At 42.2% G+C, this 24,349-nt stretch overlaps 2 protein-coding genes across 7 annotated transcripts in view; one reads left to right on the top strand and one right to left on the bottom strand.

The window, feature by feature from the left end:
• LOC145935097 (uncharacterized) overlaps positions 1-6,033 on the bottom strand; it is a 32,317-nt gene extending 26,284 nt beyond the window's left edge. Inside the window, exon 1 of the mRNA XM_083036161.1 lies at positions 4,535-6,033. Within this exon, the coding sequence (XP_082892287.1) occupies positions 4,535-4,640 (106 nt within the window). The 5' untranslated portion in view covers positions 4,641-6,033. The remainder of the gene's footprint in view (positions 1-4,534) is intronic.
• LOC145935100 (uncharacterized) overlaps positions 1-24,349 on the top strand; it is a 129,504-nt gene that overhangs the window by 87,111 nt on the left and 18,044 nt on the right. For 3 of the 6 annotated variants that reach the window (XM_083036174.1, XM_083036175.1, XM_083036170.1), the window contains one exon: positions 19,515-19,767. In XM_083036174.1, the coding sequence (XP_082892300.1) occupies positions 19,519-19,767 (249 nt within the window). In that variant the 5' untranslated portion in view covers positions 19,515-19,518. Of the gene's footprint in view, positions 1-15,054; positions 15,261-17,966; positions 18,153-19,514; positions 19,768-24,349 lie in introns of those variants that run through there. The other 3 variants (XM_083036172.1, XM_083036173.1, XM_083036176.1) reach the window with 3 other exon arrangements.

Raw genomic sequence — 24,349 nt, 5'->3', positions numbered from 1 at the left:
TATTGTCTTTGCTCAGCCTGTGAAATTCGCGATTCTTTTGAAGAAATATAGATGATGAAAACTGATACGAATCGTGAGAAAATACGCGACAGCAGATTCTGAATCACACGGATCGGGACGCGATTTTGCAAAAAATATTTTTACAATCGCTTTTTTCTGACTTTAGAATTGTTGGCGCGAATCGGGGAATCGAAATTCGATTAAAAGCGACACGACATCGAGATTCTTCTCGATTTCTATCCAGCTCGAGATGCGATTTCGTTGAAGCGGCTGAGGTCGAGGATGACGCAGAAGAAAGTCGAGAGATTAGCAATAATTAGAAACGCTGATATCAAACACGACTGTCGATAAGACGTAACTGAGAGAGCGTTTACAGAGATAACTGGCGTTAATATTTTAAATAATAATTGGAGCAAACGAGAAAGCATAAAGATATTTTTTTCTTATTATAGTAAATCATGTGAAACTATTTTTTCCCCTTATTTTTATATGTGCGTTCCACGACTATATATTATATGAAAATAATAATGCTCGAGGATCGGAGCAGACCTTAAGGAACGTCATACAACTCCGGATGTGTTATCATCCGCGGGTGTGATAACGAGTGCAACGAGATACCGGGTGTGAATATGCGTTGCAAACAACGACGCAGAAACATCCGATATGGAATCGTGACCGCGATACGTGTCGATTTCAAGAAACGATATCGCTCTTAAGAAAATAGAACCGTAATCGATCTCGATCCGAGCGAACTTGGTTTCTCGTACGTCCATAGCGATTTGTAAATGACTCGTATGAGAGTCGGTTGATCGCCGAATACACATGCGGAAAAGACGAGGAGCCGAGCATTTAGTGAAAGGTAAGCGTTCGTGGCCGAGATTCGAGTCTTTCACGATCGATGATGAGCTTAACCTAAGCCACGATTCAACGTTGTTGCGTCGATCTGCTCGAGTGGGACACCCGGTATATGTACGCAAGAGCGATTATTCGCGATTTATTATTCGCGCTCGTGCGGTCAGCCACCGTCGTTGTAATTTGTTTAGACTTTTCTCTCTCTTACTCTTTCATTCGATCTGTCGTGCACATGGCACGATAGAAATGATCCTCTTTCGCCTCCCTTAGCTCAATTGAACCTTCTTAACCGCAAAGACCCGCGCCTTTGCGTCGGGATGCGCAAGCTCAATTTCGTCCCCTGAATAGTGATACTTAGGGGATTACTTCGCGAAACGTATAATGCGAGGACAGGGATTTCTCAGGAGGATTCTCAAGTATAAAAAGGATTCCTAGAGAATCGCAGAAACTCGAATACACAAATGGGGTCCGACTTTATCTACATGTGTATATCTTAATCCCCAGTCGAGTTCCTCATGAATGGCACTTGTGGACCGTGCTTAATTCGGCACTGTGACCCTAATTTAAGTCGTCCAGAGGACTTCGGAGAGAAAGAGAAAAAGAGAGAGGGAGAAAGAGAGATGTTCATTGCGCAAAAGGAATCGTGCGCGAATCAAACGTATATATACACAGATTCGTTTCTTTCGCGAATGTCACCGAAACCGCCGAATCGAAAACGATGAATCGCGCCAACGGCGAAGAGCGACCGCCACGTAACACCTTGAAATCCAGTTTCCCGCTGCAGAACACGCTGAAGAACGAGAAATGTGAAACGTCGCGTTGTCGTTCGGGCTTGACAGCCGTGCGTGCTGTCTTGCGGATTTTTTTAAAGGGTCCTATTGGCTATTTACACAGTCGCACAGTGCCCCTTCGTGTCACAAAGAACTCCTTTATGTCTCCGAGGCTCGACTCTTATTTTGCGAAAATTGCAAACCGAGCTCGAAGAAGACAAAAAAAAAAGAACGAGGACGGCGCGACTTAAGAGATAGTAAAACTCTTATTAACATACCTCGCTTTCTATACAATAAGTATTGTATTTTTAAGAGCCACGAGGATTATCAATACTAGTCTTCGCGTTTTGAAAAGTAGTAATTAAAGTTTATACCAGAGATGATATTTTATGTTCTTTATACAAGTATACGATATCTCACGAGCCACTTTATGACGGGAGATAATTAAAGAGCGAAAGCGTTGCGATTGAAATTATAATATAAAGCCGCTATCGAGTAAGTATGATTCATTAAAATCTCGACGGGATTTCGCAATGTCGGGATCGCCGGTGACGTAACCGTTTGTAGAAATGCGGAAAGTATAGCGAGTTTAATAAAGTTCCCGTTCGAAGAGAGAAAGGGTTGTACTCTTATTGTGGACGATACACGCAAGGGAAGGAAAAAAAATGATTCGATATACAGTCGTATATAGAAAACCGGCATTAAAACGCCGCAACGCAAGTAGGTTTGTCCGCTTTCTTTGCTTACTGTTTCTTGACCCGCCGTAAACGTAGGAATTTAGGTATCTTACCTCTTTTCGCGTTAAGCAAAGATTAACGGGCCGCGTGTAATTTCGTTCGCTCGACAATCGTCATTATTTTGTTTATTTTTACAACACGTTTATTTTAGATGGATCCGCGTGATTAGAGATACGATATAAAGCTTATCGAAACTCGTGTTTGCAAACATCCAACTCTGGATAATGATCTATTTTTGCGACACTTGCGCTGAAACGTCACCGTCACTTCCTGCGTATAATGCGCTCTTAATACGCTGTTACTGTAAGAGCCTTACACAGTCCAGATACGATCGTTCCTCAAATTATGTTACATTATACCGCCATCAAAATCATTTAACGCATGGCGCGGATAATCTCCCAATTATACTTCGAGAGCTGTCATTTTCGATTTCCTAAGATTTAATACGTATAATATTTCACGGTATATGTCTCGTATATATTTCTGCTGTCCACAGAAGAAATATACGTTTTCCGCGAGAGTTCGCCCGCTAGAGAGTCCATTTTCACGTTCCCCGCGCACTGGATAGATGGCCACGTAAAAGTATCCCGTTAGCACGGTAGCCCAGATACCGGATTACGGAGCACGAATTGTCAATCGCGTGCGAACGAGGCGGACTTCTAAAAGGCCTTTTAAAGCGATGAGGTGTCTTTACCGTTTCATATTTGTACGAAATATTAGAAGCTGTTCGCGAATCGGGTTTCGAAGGAACGTTTAATATTGCTGTTATTTCAAGACTTTCATGGAGAGCGAGAGCAGAATCAAAAGCAATCTAAACAGTTCTCAAAGTTTTACATCCCGAAATAGAAACTTTATAATTGTATGCAAATAGGCTGTGTAAAGCTGATGGCGCGTGTATTTTTACGTTTGTTCTTCATCAAATTGCTCATTTGCTCGTATTAAATCGACACACACTGTTATCGTTGTTAGCGCGTCGCCGTTCCATTAACATAATTGTTAACGGAGCCGGCTCGGCTGATCGGCGTAATAGAGTAAACAAGCCGGCGGAGCCACTTAATCTTTAATTGTCGCGTTTGCACGGGTTACATTCCATTTTACGAAGATTTTCGACGTGACGCCCATCCGGCAGCTGGATGATGGAGATCCACAGATTATTTTTAGGCACTCTTCTCATTTGGCGAATCAATTTTGCGTTAAAGTCGAGCCGCGACAAACTATTAATCAAGGAAGCGAACGCATTCCTGGACAAACAAGATATCCGGTGAGATCGATAATGGAGTCTGAGAGCTAGAGAACGAGAGCCGGAACCCGGATTTCAGGGAACGGTGAATTTTCGCTCGCGTAGACCGCGATTAGGCGACTTGGTGTTGTAACAACATACCCCAATGAATCATAATACCGATAATAACGTAACGCCGGCGTGGAACCCGACAGAGGTGAATGGCGCAAGTTTACGTCTCTTTTGGTTGCCTGTTTACAAGATGCAAATCGCGAGTCTGTTACAATGAAAATCATTTCTTCCTTCGGTCCGATATCTTTCGCCGCTCGTCCCGAGCGAGGGGAGGCTCCGAAGGGATCTTGATCGTTTATGTTCTTTAATAATAGAACTGTATTGTCTGGCGAAGAAAATTAATCGACAATGTTTTTTGAATGCGTTTTTTAAATTAATTTCATCAACTATCAAACACAGGAAATTAATTGACAGAAAAGAAAGTTTCGCCGTATTGTAGTGAAAAGATATGTTTTTCTAAAATAAACACACATACACATGCCTATTTATTGTAATCACTAAACAAGGTGTCCCGAATTAATGGGAAATTTTGTGATTACTAGGTCTCTATGTAGAGAGCTCAATTACTATAGTAATTAACCTATTTGATACGCTATCGGCGTCGTATAATGATTCACCGCTGTTGCTGTGTGATGATAATTCTTTAATTTGACGCTCGACACATCTTTAAATATTTTCGTTTATATATATATCTTTTTAAATTTCAAGTTAATCATCAGTTAATTATCAAAATCATACACGTGCGCGTTACTATGGAATATTTTTAATTTAATATTTTTTAAATATTTATTTTGTTCTGTTTTTGTACATTTTTAGGCTCTTTTATACTTTTGTAAAAATATCATTATATTAAGGAATAGAATAAAAAAAAATTCGCACGTTACCTTTAATTTTAGTCTCCTGCGGATCCAAGGGAGGTAATCGCGGATGCGTTTGCTGCCCCGGTTTCTTCAACAAAACACCCACGACCTGCGGCGGTGGCATCATCATCTTGGCTTCTCTTCCGAGCTGCTTCCTCTAACTATCAATTCGCTTCGTTTGTCATATCTCTCTCCCTCCTGATTGCCCTCTGCAATCGTCTTTACAAATCGCAGAACCGACAGACTGGGATTTCGTTGAAAGCGCTACGAGCTTTTCGGCTTCGGCTTCGGCTCCGAAGCGGAACGCCGAAACTCGCGTGCGGGATCTTGTTCAAAGTAGCAGCAGCTGCCCGATGGTCGTGGTTGTCTTGTTGGCTCGTCGACAGAGGAAGATGCCGGCCGGGATCTCCTTTCCACTGACGACGTTCTTTCTGCCTCGTGTCTCCTCGTTATCGTATTCGCTCGCTACTGTCGGTCGTCCTCCTTGTTGTTGATCGTCGCAATTTTTTTTTAAATTTAATCGACGCGTGAATGTGATACCGCGCGATTCTTGTCGCGTCAAGAATGACGCCTGCTCCGATTCGCAAGCTATTATAGATTAATTTGCTGACGAGTGCCAATGGAATGTTCTGTTCAAGGGCTCAATCTCGTCGACGATTGATAACGATTTCTAAACGCTCGACGATTCGCTCCGATTTATCATCGTTTTGCAAGAGCTCGTCTCTCTTCGCTCCTGCGAAACGATGAAGAGGAACCTGAGGAGAGAGAAATGCGCTCGTCACGCACACAAAACACTCACCCGATGACTCACTCAATCGTGACCCGATTGAAATTAATTAATTGTGACGCCGATTTCACCCGGCGCCATAATCCACGGAGCTTATCACGACGATTAGATAAATCGTAATCGGTGCAACGACACGCAGCGAGCAATGTAATTATTATTATATTGGAACGCGACAAACGTTGCACTATTCTACACGACGACTCTCGGCTTTCAATATTGCAAGCCTAGCAAGAATGTGATCGTGATACGACACTGCGATGAACGTGTCTTGTTGTCACTCCCCGGAACTTCCGGCGCGATGGTAATTGGCCGATTCACCGATTACTCCAAAATTAACGAGAAAGCAGAGCCGGCTGACGACGTGTTACGGGGTCACCATTCGACAAATGTCACTTCCACTCAACTAAACGTCACTTCCACTCCGCTATATAACTATATAATTCCTTTCGAGAGTCGTCAAACTTTGCCCGTCATCGTCGCAATAACAACAAAACAAAACTTTTATCAGGTTTGGCACAAATCGCCAATCAGCTTAATAATAATTAAATTTTGTTAGTCAAAATAAATTTTCCCCTCCCCTGTTTTCAAGTTATTACGAAGGGATGATCGATCCTGTTCGTGAATATCCTATGATGGGATCTTGCACGCGCGTCGACACGACAAATCGAAAAATCGGAACGTCAAAGAGCGCCGGCAATGTGACAGCTGACAGCTGGGCGCGCGCGCGACGAACGACTGATCGTGAAGCAAACGCGGCCTGAACGAGAGAACGTAGCACACCCTATCCCCTCTTGCTTGCCTGACTAGCCCCACTACTTGCCATCTGCGTCTGTTTTTTTTTTCTCTCTTCGAACACTGAGAGTGGGAGAGGCAGACACACAACCCTCGTGGACCTTTAATCGTGTTTACGCCTTGCGACCATCACAGCGGCATAATAAAGCAATGTTTACACTATTTCTTTATATATCGTGTGTTACAGCGATAAATATTATTTCCTATAGAATTGGAGATAATAAATATTCCGTATTATAAAGTATTTCTTGGCGAAGGAATTTTAGAAAAAAGAAAAGAATTTTAACAATTTGCAATTTTCAGATAAACGCATGAGATAAGCTATAGAAAATTCTACAACTCTATAACATTCACCATCACAGTAATATGTTTATATTATTTCTTTATATCTTGAGTTACAATGCTAAATATTATTTCTTATATAGAATTGAATGTAATATGAATATTCTCTATTAAAATATTTTCTTGAAAGGAATTTTAGAAATTTAAATTTTCGGATAAACGCGTGATAAGCTATAGAGAATTCTGCAATTCTACATTACTCTAAGGCAATAATGTTTCGTTTAATTTTATGCTGATGCTAATTACTAATTATAGTCGAGTGTCGAGTCGAGACACAAAGTCAATCTTGCGTTTACTGTTTCTTATTTATAATATTATATTTCGAAATCTGACATTTTGTCCATGAAAATCGCAAACGATCTGCGCGAGTTTATATTCTTCGAAATGTTATGATTATGTATGTATGTGTTGAGAGAAGTACTATTGCCTGAAGAGCAAAGAGCAGTTGTTGTGGTAGCGTTCAAATTTTGCAATATATTCCTTTTAATATTAAAAATCTATTTCCGTTCCGATCATTATCTATGCAATACATTGCCATAACTCGCTTATCCATCGAAAGGATACGGAAACGGATTTTTTCAATTTTTTGTTACTGGATGCAGGAACTCCATCTCGGTCTATGACGCGCGAAGGTCTCAAGACCGCCGGTCTATGACGATAAAATACAAATTAAAAACGTGGTGACACACTTTCACCGTTAAGTGCCGCTACTATGTATACCTGCAACGTAATGTAACGACTGCCATTCAGCTTTTGATGCTGGAGCGACCGCTAGAGCACATCGTGCATAAAAAATCTTTGCGGAGGAGATCTGTATAAGACCAGAGCACCGAGAATATCGTCGCGTTTATTGTGAACGAAAAGCGGCAAATCGCAATGCAGTTGGCGTGACTCAACTCGTTCTCTCCCACTCGCGATCTTATTCTTTTTTCTCTCGAAAATCTACTTGGTCTGAGTGCAGCAAAATTACAACGCGAGGACATTATAATGCATGCTGTTGAAGGCGCGAAAGCAGAGGTCTAAGAGGTCGTTGCATAGCACTATCGATCGCACGATGCACGTCGGGAAATGTCCCCCCTTATGTCCTGTCGGGGCTCGAACGCTATAAAACTTCGAAAAATGTCATAAAGATTGTGCGATTCGCACGCACATAATAGCGGTGACGACTTATGGGCGACTTTCGCACATTGTGATGATGTTCGGAGATCGAAATTCGAAGAATCCAGAGGTTAAAAAAGGGAGAAAACTATTTCACAGTAGGGACACTATGCGCAGGAGCAGATGAACAGATAGGACCGAACGGTATAGAGTCGTGAAATCGATCGAATCGCGACTGAATAGAACAGTGAACTTCTCTGATATTTTTTGGGAAGAAAACACCGGTTCCTGAAGGGAAGCGAGATGGTATATATAAGATAAAGAGAATGGGAATACGATTAATATTATTATTTTACGCCAAAATTTCCTATTCCGAGGAGACATCTTTTTTAAATTTGGGATTTTCTCATTGCAGTTTATCAAATCATACGGCACACTTTACAAAAATATTTTATAATAATATATAAAGTTTATTTATTTCCAAAATAGAAGATATGTTCTAGAAATCAAATTTATTTAATTATAGATAAAAGAGTAGCGCAGCAGTCAGTATAGTACACGAAAGATTTAAAAATTATCTTGTATCATATTCTGATTAAATGTAAAGAAAGTCTTACGCGTTGGAGCTGGATTTTATTCGCGAATCGAATCGTTGATCAGACAAATCGCATGGTCGATCGCGTCGAAACGAGGTATAATTGACAACGGCGCGTCGATCCATATTAGGATGAAATACATGTATCAGTGATCGTGCACAACACGATGTTAGATATATTTCTTCAACGTCAATATTTAGCTACCGAATATATTCGCGCGTGGACAAAGCGCAAGCGTCCGATTTTAGCTCGGCGCACGGATGTAATAAAGCTTTACGAAAATATTTATTTTTGCCTTCCTCTCGTGCGGAAAAAAAATGCGGTCGCCCTGAACGTATACCCAGCTATCCGAAGGAACGAGACTGCGAAGCGAAACGAGGAGGGCCAAAAATATCCGATTCCTGGTTACCGGCGTCGCGCCCCGGTCCGATTCCCCAAAGGCAATAAGACGACGTTCTTTTCATCCTGAAATAAAATTCGCATCGAGGATGCAGCAGCGGTCCCCGGGCGTAGCTTTGAAATATCTCGGCAGCGATACGTTTCGTATCGTAAAGCCGCGAAGTTTAGCGACCAGTCGCAATTAACGTCCCCAGGCTTTCTCTTTAAATGCCGGATTTAAAATCCTACGGGATCCAAAATGTTACAAGCGGTCGCGTCGTCTGTAGAATCGCGACGTGATTAAGCAACGATGACTTTAAGTAAATTGCCAGTTATTTCGGTGTTCGTCTCTAAGAAAGAAAAAGAGGGAAAGAGATAACTTGTTTTTTGGATGTAAAAGATAATTAATTTTCGTCACTGTGCTATTTTGTAATTCGCCAGTCTTAAAACTCACAGGGACGAATCCTGAGTCACAGGCTCGTTTAACGCGTGTGCTCGCGCATTAGTCACAATGTGACTTAATTAAAATTGCTCGTTGAACGTCAGCCAACACGAATCAAAAAGCTATGTCACGTATACAAAGACGTAAAGAAATAAATTAATTCCCGCTCGCGCATTCTCTACACCGCCTTTTAGGGAGCTGCTCCGCCTCGTGTACTAATTAAATTACATTCTTCTTCATTGCGCAAAATTAAATAAATTTTATAAATATGGAATAAAAAATATAATATTCCCTTTTAATTATATTCTCGTAATTTTTTCTCTCGTCATTTCTGCACCCTCGTTATTATAAATTGTACGTCGCTTCGCTAGGAATGTCCCGTTGCATTCACGATGACCGATACAGATAACGATAAGGATAGGATTCGGACCATGCGTTTAGCACAGCAAGCGCATAAATGTATCATATGTGCGCAACTTTTACTTTCACTTTTAAGGAAACCGTGTATTCGTTACGGCACGTCAATTTTACAAGTCAATTATAACGCGTTGGTAAAAATTATTTTGAAATCGTCTCGAACACAGAATGAATCCGATATGAATCGCGTCGATTTTGCTTCTGCAATCATCGGCATCATCCAAGGATATTTTAGAAAATGATAAAATTATATCGATCAATTTTTTAAATATTTTTTCTTCTCTCCAATTCATATTTGTACGCCGAACAAAACAACGAAGGCAAAGTCGACGCAGTTCTCGTAATTTGCGCGTTTTACATGAATTTTCATCGTGAAGAATAGAATTTATAAACGTTCTATCGTCTCGCTGTATCCCCTCGTATGATCCAAATTTAGACGACCGTTTATAAGCCTCGTCTGTGCACTCGTTCAGTCGCTGTTGCGACTTTGCTGTATATCGCGAACGAATATTTTACAATTTTTCACGATTGTCATGATTCAGAATGCGAATAGTATTTTGAAAAAAAAAAAAAAAACGACGTAAATAAAAATTTTTTTTCTTTTCTACGAAAAACGATAAATGAAATATCATAAAATACGATCGCATCACGTTTGTACAAGAGATACACTGTCATCTCGAAAACTATGTCATCGAATATAAGCATAGGAATAAATAAAGCTGTGGAACAAATCGCGATACTTTTATTATAATTGCTTTGTCAAACATTAGCAGAGATTGCTCCTGTTGTATATGAATTGGTAGGTAGCGCTCATAAATTTTAGGAATTGCACCAGGATTTTATCGCAGGACTTTGTAACATCCTGTGGGATAACGTATCGGCTAACGCTAAAAACACAGCGAGGAAATTCTACTGATAAGAGACGCCGACAAGGACGGCTCCTGTTGGCAGATATATTTTTATTCATTAACTCGTGCTGAAATCTTGAAGCACAAAATATTAAACAATTCGCACATCTAAATATAATTTAGAGAATTTAACACACACGAAGTACATCCTGTACAATCTTGTTTAAAAAGAGATTATTCCAAGGAAAATTATTTTTACGGAAAAAAAAGAAATTATTGGTAGGATTTATACTCATGTTATAAAATGTTGAACTAATTACTAATTACTGATTAACTGATTAGTTTGAAAAAAACTCTGACGGCGAAGAATAATAATATGCTTAATGAAAATTAAGATCTCGATTCGTTCGATTAACTCGCTCAAAGTTTTATCTGAATATTTCAAACAAATCAGCTAATTATTCAGTTAATTAACAAAGAAGATATTTCTCGGTACAATGTGTACGCGTTAAAGGAGACGCTGAGTAGAAGCACTTTACGATGCGTCGGAAATATTAGCGTGTAATTAATTCGCTACTCAAAGACTCTGGCTAGAAAGTAAACGTTTTGAAAGCTCGTTTCGACGCGCCGTGCTACGAAATAATAGATCGTCCGAGTTGCGCACGCGATATCATATATCAGCTGTCAGAGGAAGATTTCGTGACATTTGTCGTTAGACGAGGCTGCTGATATAAACCCAATAGCGCCGCTGAACTCTGACACCTCGTAACTGCGTGACTAACGAACCATTAATCAGCGGACCACAAATCTTCGTTTAGTTTATGCGGAAAAGATGGGGCCAAGCTCTGAAGGCGCAATATCTCTCGATCGGATGATGAACCCGCGTGCCTGGACCAAGTTCCTCCCCCCCCCCCTGCATGAATTACTTTTCAGATACACGTCGATGTCTGCGAGATAGAACACGCGAGGAAGAAGTCATTTTAGATTTGAAATCCGAATTTATCTAACCATCATGACGAGATAAATGGTTTAGGCTCTTCTATCGCGATGCACCATCTCTATTTGTACTAGTATTCTCAGGGATCATTCGGCTAATTTGCGCACGCAATTGGTGCCATTATTCATTGAGTTGTACGGCTATTAAGTTACGCATTTGCCACTCTGAAAGTAATGTTTTCTATCGCGATAGCTTAAGACGCAATCATTCATGTTAATATCCTGTCATACGAGACTACGCGGTGTGAATCGATAAGAAATGGACTTTTATGTAATAACGATAGAAAGTGGAGATTTTTTTAAATATAAAAACAGATCGCGGTCGTAACGTGATACGGGTATAAACGTCTATCATACTATTTAATGAGACCAACGGTTTGCCGTATACCAATGGTTCAGTTATGGTCGCTCTGGTTTTATCACTAGAGCCAGGAACGACGTTACCCAGCAAGTCGAATGGCTTGGATTTTCCTGGTAAGAGAACATCGGTGGTCTTTCTTGAACAAGGTCGGCTTTCACCAGAGCGATGGCGGTACTGTTCTGTCAAAGGAAAATACAGTGACGGGAAAATATACTATATCTCGGATTTAAAGCTTGGTTTATTTTGACCTTGATTTTTGTTTTCTTTTTTTTTTTTAATCTATTATAGTATCTCAAATATTTCTAGGTTCAGCATTTAACTACTTAGATAGAAGACGCCAATATAAGATGTCTTATAAAAATTTACGTATATTTTATTTTAAAAAATTCAAGAAGAGAATATCATCGAGACACTATTAATTACTAATGCTGAGTAGATATAAGAGAATAGCATTCACTTTCTTCATTCTATCGTTAACTGAATGTTCTTCTGTTTTACATGAAATGGATGTAAATCTTTTCTATCAGAGTTAACGAGAACATAGAGATTAATTTCATCGCGTTCTCGCGATCAAGTCTCCCTGTAGAACCCGTTTTTACGTTTCGCCAGCCATTTCAATTTACTCTAATTTCTCGGCGAAACCGGACGCATAAATTACACCGATTACGCGTTTCACCGGCAGATTAATATGCCTCGGTTGATTAATACTGACATATTCTGAGAATTTTTGTATTGTCTGCACCTGCTAATCCGTAAATAGCATTACTCCTACTTAGTTTCTACCCAGAGGAAATCGACACTTTGCGAACGATAGCTTTCTACCTGACAAAGACAATGAAACATCGTAATCATTCTCCTCGACGGGGCAAAAGGGAAGTCATATTTCTTTTTGTACAGCTTTTACATACATAATGTATAGAGCGTTTAATTTAATCATTTGACATGATTAAGTAAAGGAGAAAACATGGAGTAGTTTATGGGTGATTAAGCGATGGATTATTCGCGATCGTATGAATGCGAACATTTCACGTGGCACTCTCGTAGATTGAAATAATTGGGAAAATAATATTTTAAACTAGTTTTAGCGGGGTAAAGCGAGCCAGGATGCCGTAACTTTCAACGCGGTAACTCTCGCAGGCTTCTCGGACCTCTTCCGGGGCGAAGTGGCGAGGGATTTACGACAAAGTGCACGGAAGAGCCATTTCTTGCCACAGTAAGAGAATTACAAGGGGGGTTGCCTTTATGAGCGCGGGGTGGCGACTGATAGTGGGGGTGGCGCAGTGCGGCGCCGCATCCGCACGCGGGCGGAAAGACCGCGCGGAGAGAAATCTTGGAGCGGTATTGCATTGTGCGCGCGAGAACTTGTATATACTTATATATAATACATAATCGATCTTCCGCAGCTTATCCGCAGTTAATGAAACATCGCGCAATCATAATAAAAGAGATCGTCAATTAATGCGCGCCATCGGAGCAGCGGTATCTTCTGATCAAACATCGGGGCGAGAGCGTGAAAATGCGTAAGATAGCTGGTACGGGTTGTGCGTCGTTATCTGCGTGATAAATGTAGCGATAATAATCAGATGATAAGAATCAGATAACGAGCGCGCGGGAATGCGCGCGTGGCCGGAACGACGTGAAAAGTTCCTCTTTCCACGCCGGTTTCTCGTCGTCTGTGACGTTTTCTCCTTTCCCTCCAGAACCGCGCTGCTCCTCTCTATTCTCATCTCTCATCGGCGTAGCAATCTCCCCACTACGAAGGCTTCCCGCGCTCTCGTATCGAACGCTCTGTGACGTCATTGAACTCTGTATGACGTCGTACCAGAGGCTCTCATCCGAGAGAACCGTGGGTGGTTTAATGCGAAGAGTCACCCGGGCAATGTATGTCCGATAACGTAACATTAATCAGAGCCTTCATCCGCAACAGCGATTTAAATTCAGGTACAAATTACTGCCGGTCGTTCAATTACGTGGTAAACCTATATGGATCAGAGAAAGGTCATTTGCGAAATATCTCTTTGACGGCAAACTCGACTTTCTTTTCAGCCCACGGAAATAGTGTGCGATGCAGCCGAACGGTCGTTAAGAAAACATTAAGCGTATACATCTTGACGCAAATTTAAAGGCATCCTTTCTCGCATGGCTTACAGCTACTCTTTTTTGAATTTATTCTCGTATACTGTACCTCGTACAAGTTGCCTCGAGGTTGCATTATTGGTCTGTACCGCTTTTCTCAACTTTTATCGGACCGAAAACTAGTGTATGAGCTGATGGTGCATAATCGCACGCGTTATCACATGACTGGTACCATGGTACCTTAAGTTAGGGAAATGTGCGAAAGGGTAGGAAAGCATCCATCACCAACTCCCCGGGGACCATTGATCTGACATTCTGCGCGGTGACGTCACCGCCGTTCGATAGAAACGGGTCAAACGTCACGAAAAATGGTCTCGCTCGAAATTCCTGGCTGTGATTCAAGAGAATGATGGAGCTCTCGTTTCTTCTTCATATGCATGATAATATTATGCGGCGAAGCGAACGATCAATCGAAACCATTCTGTAGATATTGCAAAAATGATAGTTCGAAGAATACAAAAATATACAAATAATAATATAGATAAATTGATTTTTAGTTAATAATAATCTAAAAAGAAAGGCGTTTTTTTAGATGGCAATAGCACTGTGAAACATTGTTTCTTTAATCTCTTAATTTATAAATCTCCTACGATTGTATAAAAGCGCGATTCGATAAATGTTAACTCGTTACAGAAGGAATCAATTATCGTAATTCTAATTCAATAACAGATGTGCCCTATAGAAAGCGGAACATTTATCGGGAAACTTTTATCGAAAGTTCACTAAACTCGAATACCGTAACGATGCGAGATTGTTAGACCGTAGGGGGTAAGACGAGATAGAAAGAGAGAGCGAGAAAGAAAAAGAGAAAAGAAGGGGAAAGGTAAGACCGTCTCGACATTGGAAAAACGATTGCTCTGACAGATCGGAGGGTGCAACGGGAACGCATCTCATAAGAGAAGACCTCTCACAGAGATACCTACATCCCTCGTTTCTTCCTCAGACGTCCATCGCTTTTCCCTCCTTCTTTTATCGATCCTCCTCCAACCAACAGAGCTTTTGCTACAGAGCCAAAGCCAACAGCAGCAGCACCAGCAGCAGCAACATCAGCAGTAGCAGTAACAGTAGCAGCAATCAGCATCGCCCATCATCCCTTTCAGTGGCTGCCCGGCCACCAAGCCGGCATAACTGTTTCGATCGGGTCGGTTTCGTGCGGCGCTCCACCACGCATTGCGTCACGCAACCTGGCATCGCGCATCCGTTTCTCTCTCTCTCTCTCTTTCTCTCGCTTTCTCGGTGGTGCTCTCTGCTCGGCGGAGAGTAGGTATACGTTTCTCCGGAAGCGGCCGACGCGCCGGCCGGGCGCGCACGAATCGCGGCGTACGGGGGCGCGCGAGCGAGCCGGGGGTTGCACGGAGCGAGCAGTGTGCTCGCAAGGGTTGCCTCGGCTTGCCAGGCACGCCGCCAGTGCAGCCGCCGGTTTGGATAGTACGGCGATGCGTTCGGCTGTGCTGAAGCTGAGCTGAGCTGAGCGCGCGCGAGAGGAGGAGAAGGCTCCTTCTTCTTCGCACATCCTGTTTGCGACTTGTCTTGGAGGGGTGAAGAGGACAGGACGATGTAAGTGACGAACGTGGGTTGAAAGCTCGCGTCGAGAGCGATTAACTACGTGGCGGATAAAATCGCACGTGATGCCAGAGTGAGATATTTCGGGATGTTCTCGTAGGAGGTGACACGCGCGTCTCCATCCCACGGGGACAAGATTTACTCTCTCGCGAAGATGAGTAAACTCTTCCTCGTGCGAAAAACGTTTGGTATTTCCCGATGTACTCGCCACCGGGGGTCGATGAAGGCGGGCGACACGCGATGGTCGATGATTCGCGCGGACATATAGTACGCATCGTCTTGGCGGGAACAATGACAGGTGACGAGAGAGACATAGTTCTCGTCATAGCGCTTCACGCGTCCTCGACGTTATACATCGGCGATAGTAGCAGCTGCTGCGAGGATGAATGAAGCTCAGCCGATTTTGTGTCCGACACGCAAACGACGTGGTGGAAACGATGTGTTTCTAATGATATAATCGATAATGAAAAGCAGATCCGTGAATCGATTTTTTGAAGGAAATCTCGATGTAAAATCTCGTAGCGAGGCGCGAAGAATGATGGTACGACGATTCGCCGTAGTTGGCAGAAAACTGATGGCACAATCTGCGACAGGGGTACCCCATTGCGTTAGTGATTGATGTTTCTTGCCTGGTCGCGCGACAAACAGCACGACTAGTGTGACAACAACTTTACACTTAAATGTTTAGAACTTAGTCTGTCTCGTTCTCTACAAACTTGACAATCATTATTTTACGTCGAGCAAATCTCATGTACTATACATCATCGAAAGAGCTTTCGTGTGCTCATGAAAACATACTTTTTACAATATAGTTGTGAGTAAACCACCATTGGAATAGATTTGTTTAGATTAATCAATACTTATTTGACTTTTTAATTCGAGAGATACGCCAAGATAAATATATTATATTTCACCCATATTGCCTTCACCTTATACAGGTGATCAACTAGAGACTTATGTCGTGTCTGTTCATCAAATGTTGACTGATGGTGCGCTGCTGCAGCTAGAGCTGACGTTCGCCGCCTTGTTATACTTTTTCATCGAACAGCGCGAAGACAAAAAAAGAGCGCCCAGATCGATTCTAATAGCGTGGCGAGTCAATCGAACCGAGACTTGACAGTAGAAAGAACATAAAAATAGCGGACGCGGAATGTGTACTTGGCCGTAGAAATATCGTGAACGATGTTATCCCGCAATGTTGGGGTTGTCCTTGCTCGCGCGACCGCGCTGTGTCAACGCTGTGTCAAGGCAAACTGCATACGTACGTGCGATATCAGATCGGCCCGATAATATTCGCGCTCTAACAACGTAATAATTTTCTTCTAACACCATTTGACCGCCCCTCGTCGTCCTCGGTTCGCACGGGGTGCGGTTGACGCGAAATTCATCCGAATTTCCGAATATATTAATTAAATCAGAGACTTCCGGGTATTGTCTCTAACTCAACTCTGACAGCTCGGGTAGCGACAACATCGATTCGAATTGAAATTCACATCTTGCGCGACTAACTTTCTTGAAGAAAGTATACCAGCATGTTAATGAATATAATGTTAATCCTATAAGGGATTATATAGTACCACTCTTGACAGCTTTAATTATTGCAAATTAATTTAATATTAGTTGCACGTGTCATTTGATTATGATAATCTCTTTTTCTCTTTTCTCTCTCTCTCTCTCTCTCTCTCTCTCTCTCTCTCTCTCTCTCTCCTTCTCTTCCGATGAGAAAACATTTCGATCCGTGATTACCTATGAAAGGAAATCTGTAAAAAGCTTACAGCATCGACCTTGTCCTTTGCGAAATTACTCGTGTCGTATACCGTCGTGAAATCCCTCAGGTCATGTATGTTTTCGCGGCGCCGAGTGCGAAGTGCAAAACAACGATGAGTCGATATATCGATTCATTTCCGATAATATATTGCCTCCCATGGCGATAACGCGTATGCGCGCGTTTTACGTACGTATCGTTGATCCCTCCTATCTCGACGGCATCGAGTTTCGCGCGAATTTAGCGTAAATTGTCACGTCGAGTTGGTAGAACACGCGAAAAAGTACGTCCTCGCGTTCGGTAACGATGATGTATCGATCGTTGCACGCGCCTATCGCCAGAAATAACTGCAACGATAATCACTTTAAACAGGCAAACGCAATTTTAATACATTTTACTAGCACTCGATGAATTTCCAACATGTAAAAATTTTTTAGAAAATCTATCTTAAAAAAATATAGAGAGAACGCGCAAGAATGTGAGACAGAGAAAAAATTAATGTCCATAATTATTATTATATTAATATATTACATAATTTTGATTCCATGGCGAGGCAATTTTTTTCCGAACGTATAAATGTATCATTGTTTGTTGCATTCAGTTGCGAAAGGATCGAGTAGACGCAGTGTTATCGAGATTGCAAAGATTTCATAAAACACACAAGGGTCCCAACGCTTAACCTTTGATACCAATCATTTATTACAAACTGCGCGCACGCTCGCGAACGTGGCTGAAAATTGTCTCGATAAAATATTTGCATACGCTGATGCGCAAAGGCAGATAAATAAACGTGATTGATGCATTATTTATTTTGCATGTTTTCGCATTCAGTCTTGGACCATTGATTAAAAGCATGCGTATTCGCAAACATGACATTCGCCGCTCGTGAAGTTGACTTGCTCGCTCTTATTGTTGCTCTTATCATTGCTTATCATCGCGATACGTTCAGGAGATCATCGACAAAGAGGCATTGTCGTGAGCGCGCGTATCACCGACGACGACGTATACTACGTCTCCCTACAAAGTGCAACGAAGCAGGGTATACGACCTGACTGCGGACGACGGCGATATAGAGCGAGCTGCGCGTGTATTTCTAGAGCAGCCGGTTTAAGAATAGAACGGCAAGTAGACGACTGGATTAAATATAGATGGTGAACGACCGGCAAGTAGATTACGAAATTTCATTGAAGTCACGAAGATCCGTAGACGCGATATCTTCGGTATCTTTGATGCATAAGATCGAAATTAAGTGGACGTCTTCGTGATATCAAGTAAATCTCGTGGGTTCTTTATCCGAGAAAGTCGATACGATTTTAATTCCCAATAGGATATTTTAGATGCTTGACATGGATGGTATAATTGCAGTCTTAATCGCAGTCAGTCTAGCATGATCGATGAACGCGCTATGCATTCGTAATCCGTAAACTTTGAATAGATTAGCTCGTGATTATTAATCTTTGAAAGATCTTTGAAATTAGAATCATGGAAGAGCGTTTCATCTTCCGATTAGTCGTCTATTTGCAAAATTCCAAAAAAACATCTGCAAAACATCTGGTTCTTCCTTTTCTTCTCGTATATTGCTCCTATATAAATATAAAAACTCGCAAGAGATCGCGGAAATAATCACAATCCGGACAGCTGCGAGATTAAAGTCGCAAGATTAGAGGATAAATGCGGACCTGGAAACCATTTTCCCTCAGATGTCATAGCGCGACATTACGGAGGATTATAAATAAAAATGAAGAAGAGGCGGAGAGACAAGAGGCGAGTTCGTGTCTGGAATTCGAGACGACTAAAATCGGTGCGCGACTTTCCGACCCGGCGCAACGAAACGGTAAAAAAACGGATTTGATGGAAAACCAATAACCAATAGCTAATTTTTTTTGTCGACCTAAAATTCTCCATTCGTTCGGAGTCGAAGAACTGAATCTGAAATCCCGTGCCTCGCTCGTCGTCGAGTACGCCGTGCTTTTCGCACGAATTGATATATTCTTTCGAGATTTATTTGAAAAGAGTATGAATGAAAAAATACGTGCGTGTGCATATTAAACAGGGAAAAGATCGAAGATAAAGAAAGTTGACGGCAATCGAACCCGATGCTTTCAGTTTACCGGATGTTCTTCGAACGAGCGGAATAGCTGGCGTAGCGGTTCGATATCCTCAATGAGCTTCTCAATGCACCGGAACGAGTATATTGTTCGGCGCAGCAGTGTGCTGTATCGGTCACTAGAGTCCTTGTGTAGTAATTTAAAGAGAAAAAGAGAGAGGAAGAGAGAGAGAGAGAGAGAGAGAGAGAGAGAAAGAAAATATTTAAGTCTCTTAAAAAAAATTTTTTTTTGAATTGTTTCGTTTAAATTATCAGACGCAACGAGACTCTAGCTTTCTTTCTTTCTCACGCGAAAATTCTTATTCATAATTTGTACAATTTTTAATGAGAGATCAATTAATTATTTAAATAAAAATGATTAAATATCCTTTGACAGAAGGATGCCAGCAGCTGGTGCGGCCGTGCCGGCCGTCGCCGAGGGAGCCGGTCAGCTGGAGGATCTGGACGAACCACCGGAGCCACGTGCTCGCGGCGGTGGCGGACGGACCGGCCTGATGAAACCCCTGGTGGTGTTAGCTTTACCCGGGATGTACCTCTTCTACAAGTACAGCCAGTACAGGCGGGAGCAGCGCGAGCTCTCTCGCAGAAGAGTCACCGAGAGGGAGCTGCAACATCTTCATCATAAAATCGTGAGTGAATTTCTCCAGCTGTGTATGTATGTAACCTGCCTACCCCGAGCGTTTGCCTGCCTGTCGGCAGGTCAAGGAACTTGCGCACGAGATGGTCTCTCGCGATCGTAACATCCCACCTGTTGTATTACGTCATCGGTTCGAGTCTATCTTTAGTTTCTGCGGAGACTAAAATAATAATTTCGATTACGGACGAATACGTTTGTACAATAATTTATTTATGCCGACTTTGCTACTCGAGCGTATTATTTTTACGTTCGGGGCGACGAAAATATACAAAATGGAATCGCGAATCGAGAGAAGAAATAATGGTTGAAAATAAATATGATATATTACCATCGGTCCCCCGATAGCGATTTATTATACATGTATATTTCATAACTGCGTGGTTTAGCCCTTGTTATACCTTGGTATTCCGAAGACAAACGATAACACTAAAATACTGAAGCGATGAAAGTATTATTTCTGCCAATATTGATCCCTGGCGTGAGTAACGACGGGTTCAGGAAAACAAATTATTTTACCCTTTCTAATCAAACGGTTCACGACGTGCTATCCTTTATCGGATACGGAGGTTTGTCAACGGCATGACGAGATTGCTTAGGCTGTTTCTATACCGAAGACATAGCCGCGGTGATAACGAAAGACCGAGGAAAGGGTGAGAGATATACGTGAGAGAGCGCGAGGAAGCTATGAAAGGGTTCGATTATCCAGAGGGAAGGGAAAAACGTGATCATCCCCCGTTATTCGGAAGCTGCATCGTCTTCTAAAGGCTACAGCCACTTGCTTTTATACGCCGCGATCCTTATTAAGCGGCCGCCTTAGTGGCGTTTTGTCTTCGTTATTATTCCAGATCCGCTCAGCTGCCCGCGTCTCGTGAAAGAAAATGAGATCGCGTAATAATGCTTCGTATTTCTGAAACTTTATTCGCGGAATTCCCGTATTAGATATTTTCGTCATCAACTCTCTCTCTTCGTTAACCGAATTTTGCTAAGAATAGAGAGAAAGAGAGATGCTTGAATTTTCTATTCCGCAGAGTTTACGTTTGCATGATTCAGGCATGCGTTATCTCGTTATTCGAGATGCATGCAAAGATGTCGAAAGCCGGCCGATCGCTGCATTAAACGGCCCACTGGACCTCGTTGATATCCACTCGGGAGATAGCTGACGTTGCAGAATTCACATTTCATGGAAACTCGGGGAACTCTGTAAACTGTGAGAACGCGTATTGATTTCTGTCCGTCCCGGGCTATCGTGATTCGGGTCGACTTGGCGGGTGCTGATCGCTGATGGAAAGGCGACTTACGGCGACTTGCTAGCGTATAGGCGATAGCCTATATCGGAAATGGCATTCGCTAACAAATGACTCGCTCGTGAAAGATATCGGAAGGCATGATCTTCGTTTGAGATTCCGATTGGATTGAAACTGCGAGAGACCTCGTCTCTCCTTCGCCTTCGTGTGTTACTTCGCTTGAATAAGTTTAAATCTTGCCCAGTATGTACGACCAGTGTGTTTGTAACTCGTGGCACGGTGCTCTCCATCCTCTCAAGGTCCCGGTTCGGGGATAATTTGTTAGGTCAGTGCCGGACTTGGCAGAGCGATCGTGGCAAGATGGAACGGAGTAAAAAGTGTCCCCGCTAGGGAAACCTGCCAAGAAGCTGCGTATATGGTCGACTACGGATCGTTACCGGGATACCCCGAATATCTCGTGCAGCCTCCGTAACCATGGATCGCGTTCGCGGTGTCGTGTAGCAGACCGGGGAATTTCGCGAAGCGGTTCACGTCTGGTCGACTGATTTATCGTTACGCGTTGCTCGTTATCGGAAATTGGAATTGCTAGACTGCGGGACGTTCCCGGCATTCCATTATCAGCGCGGAGAAAGAGGCAAACGAAGAGACTGGAAGAGTTTCCAAGCCAAGTTATCATTTAGCGCGCTCGCGTGACGTATGTTAAACAATGCCGCGAGGGGGGCCTTGGAGAGACCCTGCAACGGAACGATCAACCTCAACCTTGAGACAATATAAACACACGAACGTAGGAAGCGCCCCCGGAGTTTGCGCGTCGTTTAAAAATCAAGCGATTCTTACGAACCGATAGAACTTGACAAGGTGGTGGCGGCTCTCAGATAAGGCTCACGCCAACTCGACGTTAAGATCCCGATCGTAACCCGACGGCCGGGCACGTGAACTTTATCCGCTGTATATTCGTTTAACGCCGTCGTGATGTACGGAGAACGATAGGCGAAAGGTAAGAAAGGAAAAGAAAATCGATGTGTACGGCTCGTCACTCGCTCGAGATTATCGGCGTCAGATATTGCGCTCCCTTCTTTACTTTCGATATTGTTTCAACGCTGATTGCGTCAGTTTCGCATTTCCGCGCGAACGGAACATCGTTAACAGGATATCGCATTTAAGATATAATCTCTTTATATAATTATGATTTATTACGAAATTAAAGATATCTCATAATTATATTACGAGATATCTGATAATTTTTACACAATTTTTGTAGAAAATATAAATATAATAGGTATTACCGAATTATATAAATGTTTTTCTATTTAAAATAGTTGAAAAAACGTTTGTATGTTTCACGTAAAATCAATTTTCATCGTCATACGTCCCGTTTATTTTATGTCATGCCCGTCACACCATTTTGTCGCGATGTTTTTCTTTAGACTAATTTAGGAACGGCCGCGCACACATATATCCAAGTCACAGCAGTCGTAAAAACAAAGCGAATTTTCTCCCTCGATGCAACGTAATTGGGTTTGCAGAAAATAACAAGCTGGCAGGATTGTACCTCGCGGCAGTCAGACCGTCGACGGACTAAAGTTTTACGCCCCTGTCTACTCCCCCTTGCGAGTCACGTAAGTGCACGTCCACGCGATCTCAGGCGAGTCTCGTTGTTTCAACCACCCTCCAACGAACCCTCGGTTGGCGTTCCCGGTTGGCGAACTAAAAAACTTTTCGATCCACGCGGTTATGGCCAGCTAACGATCCAATCCAAGCTGCTGTGTTTTAATACTTTTCGATAAAATTAGTTTACCTCGTCGTTGGCACGTATTTTATTTTATCCCTGAAAATTCACTCGAATATGAAAATTATTTTTTAGAATGATTTTATTTTGCAAATTCGAAAGAAACGTATCGTGATTATAAAGTTCTTTTACAGAAATGACATAATGTGCGTGGTTTTCGCGAGTCGATCTTCGAGATATGAGTTATTGCTTGTAATTTCAGAGAGTATGCGCATATCAGTTTTTAAATCAAAAGTTCGTGGTATAGAAGTTAAATAATGAACTCATAAGTGTTTGGTCGTCGACCTCTTGGAGCGTTCGGCGTTAGGGGTTGATAATACCAGTACAAACCACCATAATGCACGCTAGAAACGCGACTTGATGCAATCTTCCGCTTTCGTCGGGTTGCGTGAGAGTTATTCAATTTCTAAAAGGTTTCTCGAATCACTCGTCTTTCTCTCTGTTTTACCTCCATTGAACTTCATACAAAGTTTTTCCCTCCCGCTACCCCTTGTTAACGTGAGCACGTAGATAAATGCAGTGCTAGCGAGTCTCACAAGAACATCTATCGATATTTGAGCGATTCAAGAAACTTTAAATCACGCGTTTGAGCGAGCTGGTTATTTGAGCAACGTTGGTACTTTAAAAGTTAAGGCCAGTAGATATTTTGGCATGGGATGATTTAATCTTTACACTGCTTTTTTAAGAACACTTGAGAGATTCATTCAGAACAACTCGTGGTTTCATTAACTCGTCGTCGTCGTTAAAAAGACATTGAATCAAAATTTTAAATCGTCAAAAGAGTGTACAGGCAATTTTTCCATATCGGTTGTTCAACCTTTCCGATTCTATAAATGATAATTGAATTACAGATATGTACCCTCAGTTTCCAAAATTGCAAAAGCTGGATGGTTTTAAATTCATTTCCTCGTTAATTTGATATTCTCGAAATTTAAAGTCCAATTTATCCTCCGCGATCGGATTCTCTCGGAATATTTTGACGAGTCGCAAATAGTGCCTCCGCGCATTTATCTGCGCCGCCGTTTGTAGGAAAGGAGATTCAATTTGGTTACTCGAGATTCTCCATTATAGGAGAAGCCCGGAATTAGAACAGGAATGAAATAAATCAAATGGAAGCCCGCCGTTCACCGGTGAGAGAACAAAAGCTCCCCCAACTTTGTACAATAGTAGTCGTGGCTGTTCGATTTTCGTCGGATTGTAATTTCGAAGTTACGTTTATGTGACGACGTGACACGAAGAGGGACATGAAGAAGCGATGACCATCAGCAACCGAAAGAACAAGCGAACTATCCGTGTCCTTCGCGAGGAAACATTAACGAGGTGCTAATGCTTCGGGTGTCACTCTCAGACCCGTACGAACGCGAACACGCTAATTTCGTGACATCATCGGATAGGAATACGTTCTAAAAAGATTTCTTTCAATACTATTTTAGACTGAAAATTAGTTTGGCGAGATACCGTGTGAATCTATAGGGATCCATTCGTTCGTTATCCATCGAAGCTGCCGTCATCTCGCTGATATTAGAAGACAGGCTGAGAAA

Source organism: Prenolepis imparis, unplaced genomic scaffold (assembly GCF_030444845.1).
Source record: "Prenolepis imparis isolate NDT839.2.m4 unplaced genomic scaffold, iyPreImpa1.0 SCAF_4, whole genome shotgun sequence".
Classification (NCBI taxonomy): Eukaryota; Metazoa; Arthropoda; class Insecta; order Hymenoptera; family Formicidae; genus Prenolepis; species Prenolepis imparis.
Note: the sequence above shows the minus strand (reverse complement) of the source record. Positions and strands in the feature narration are given on the sequence as shown.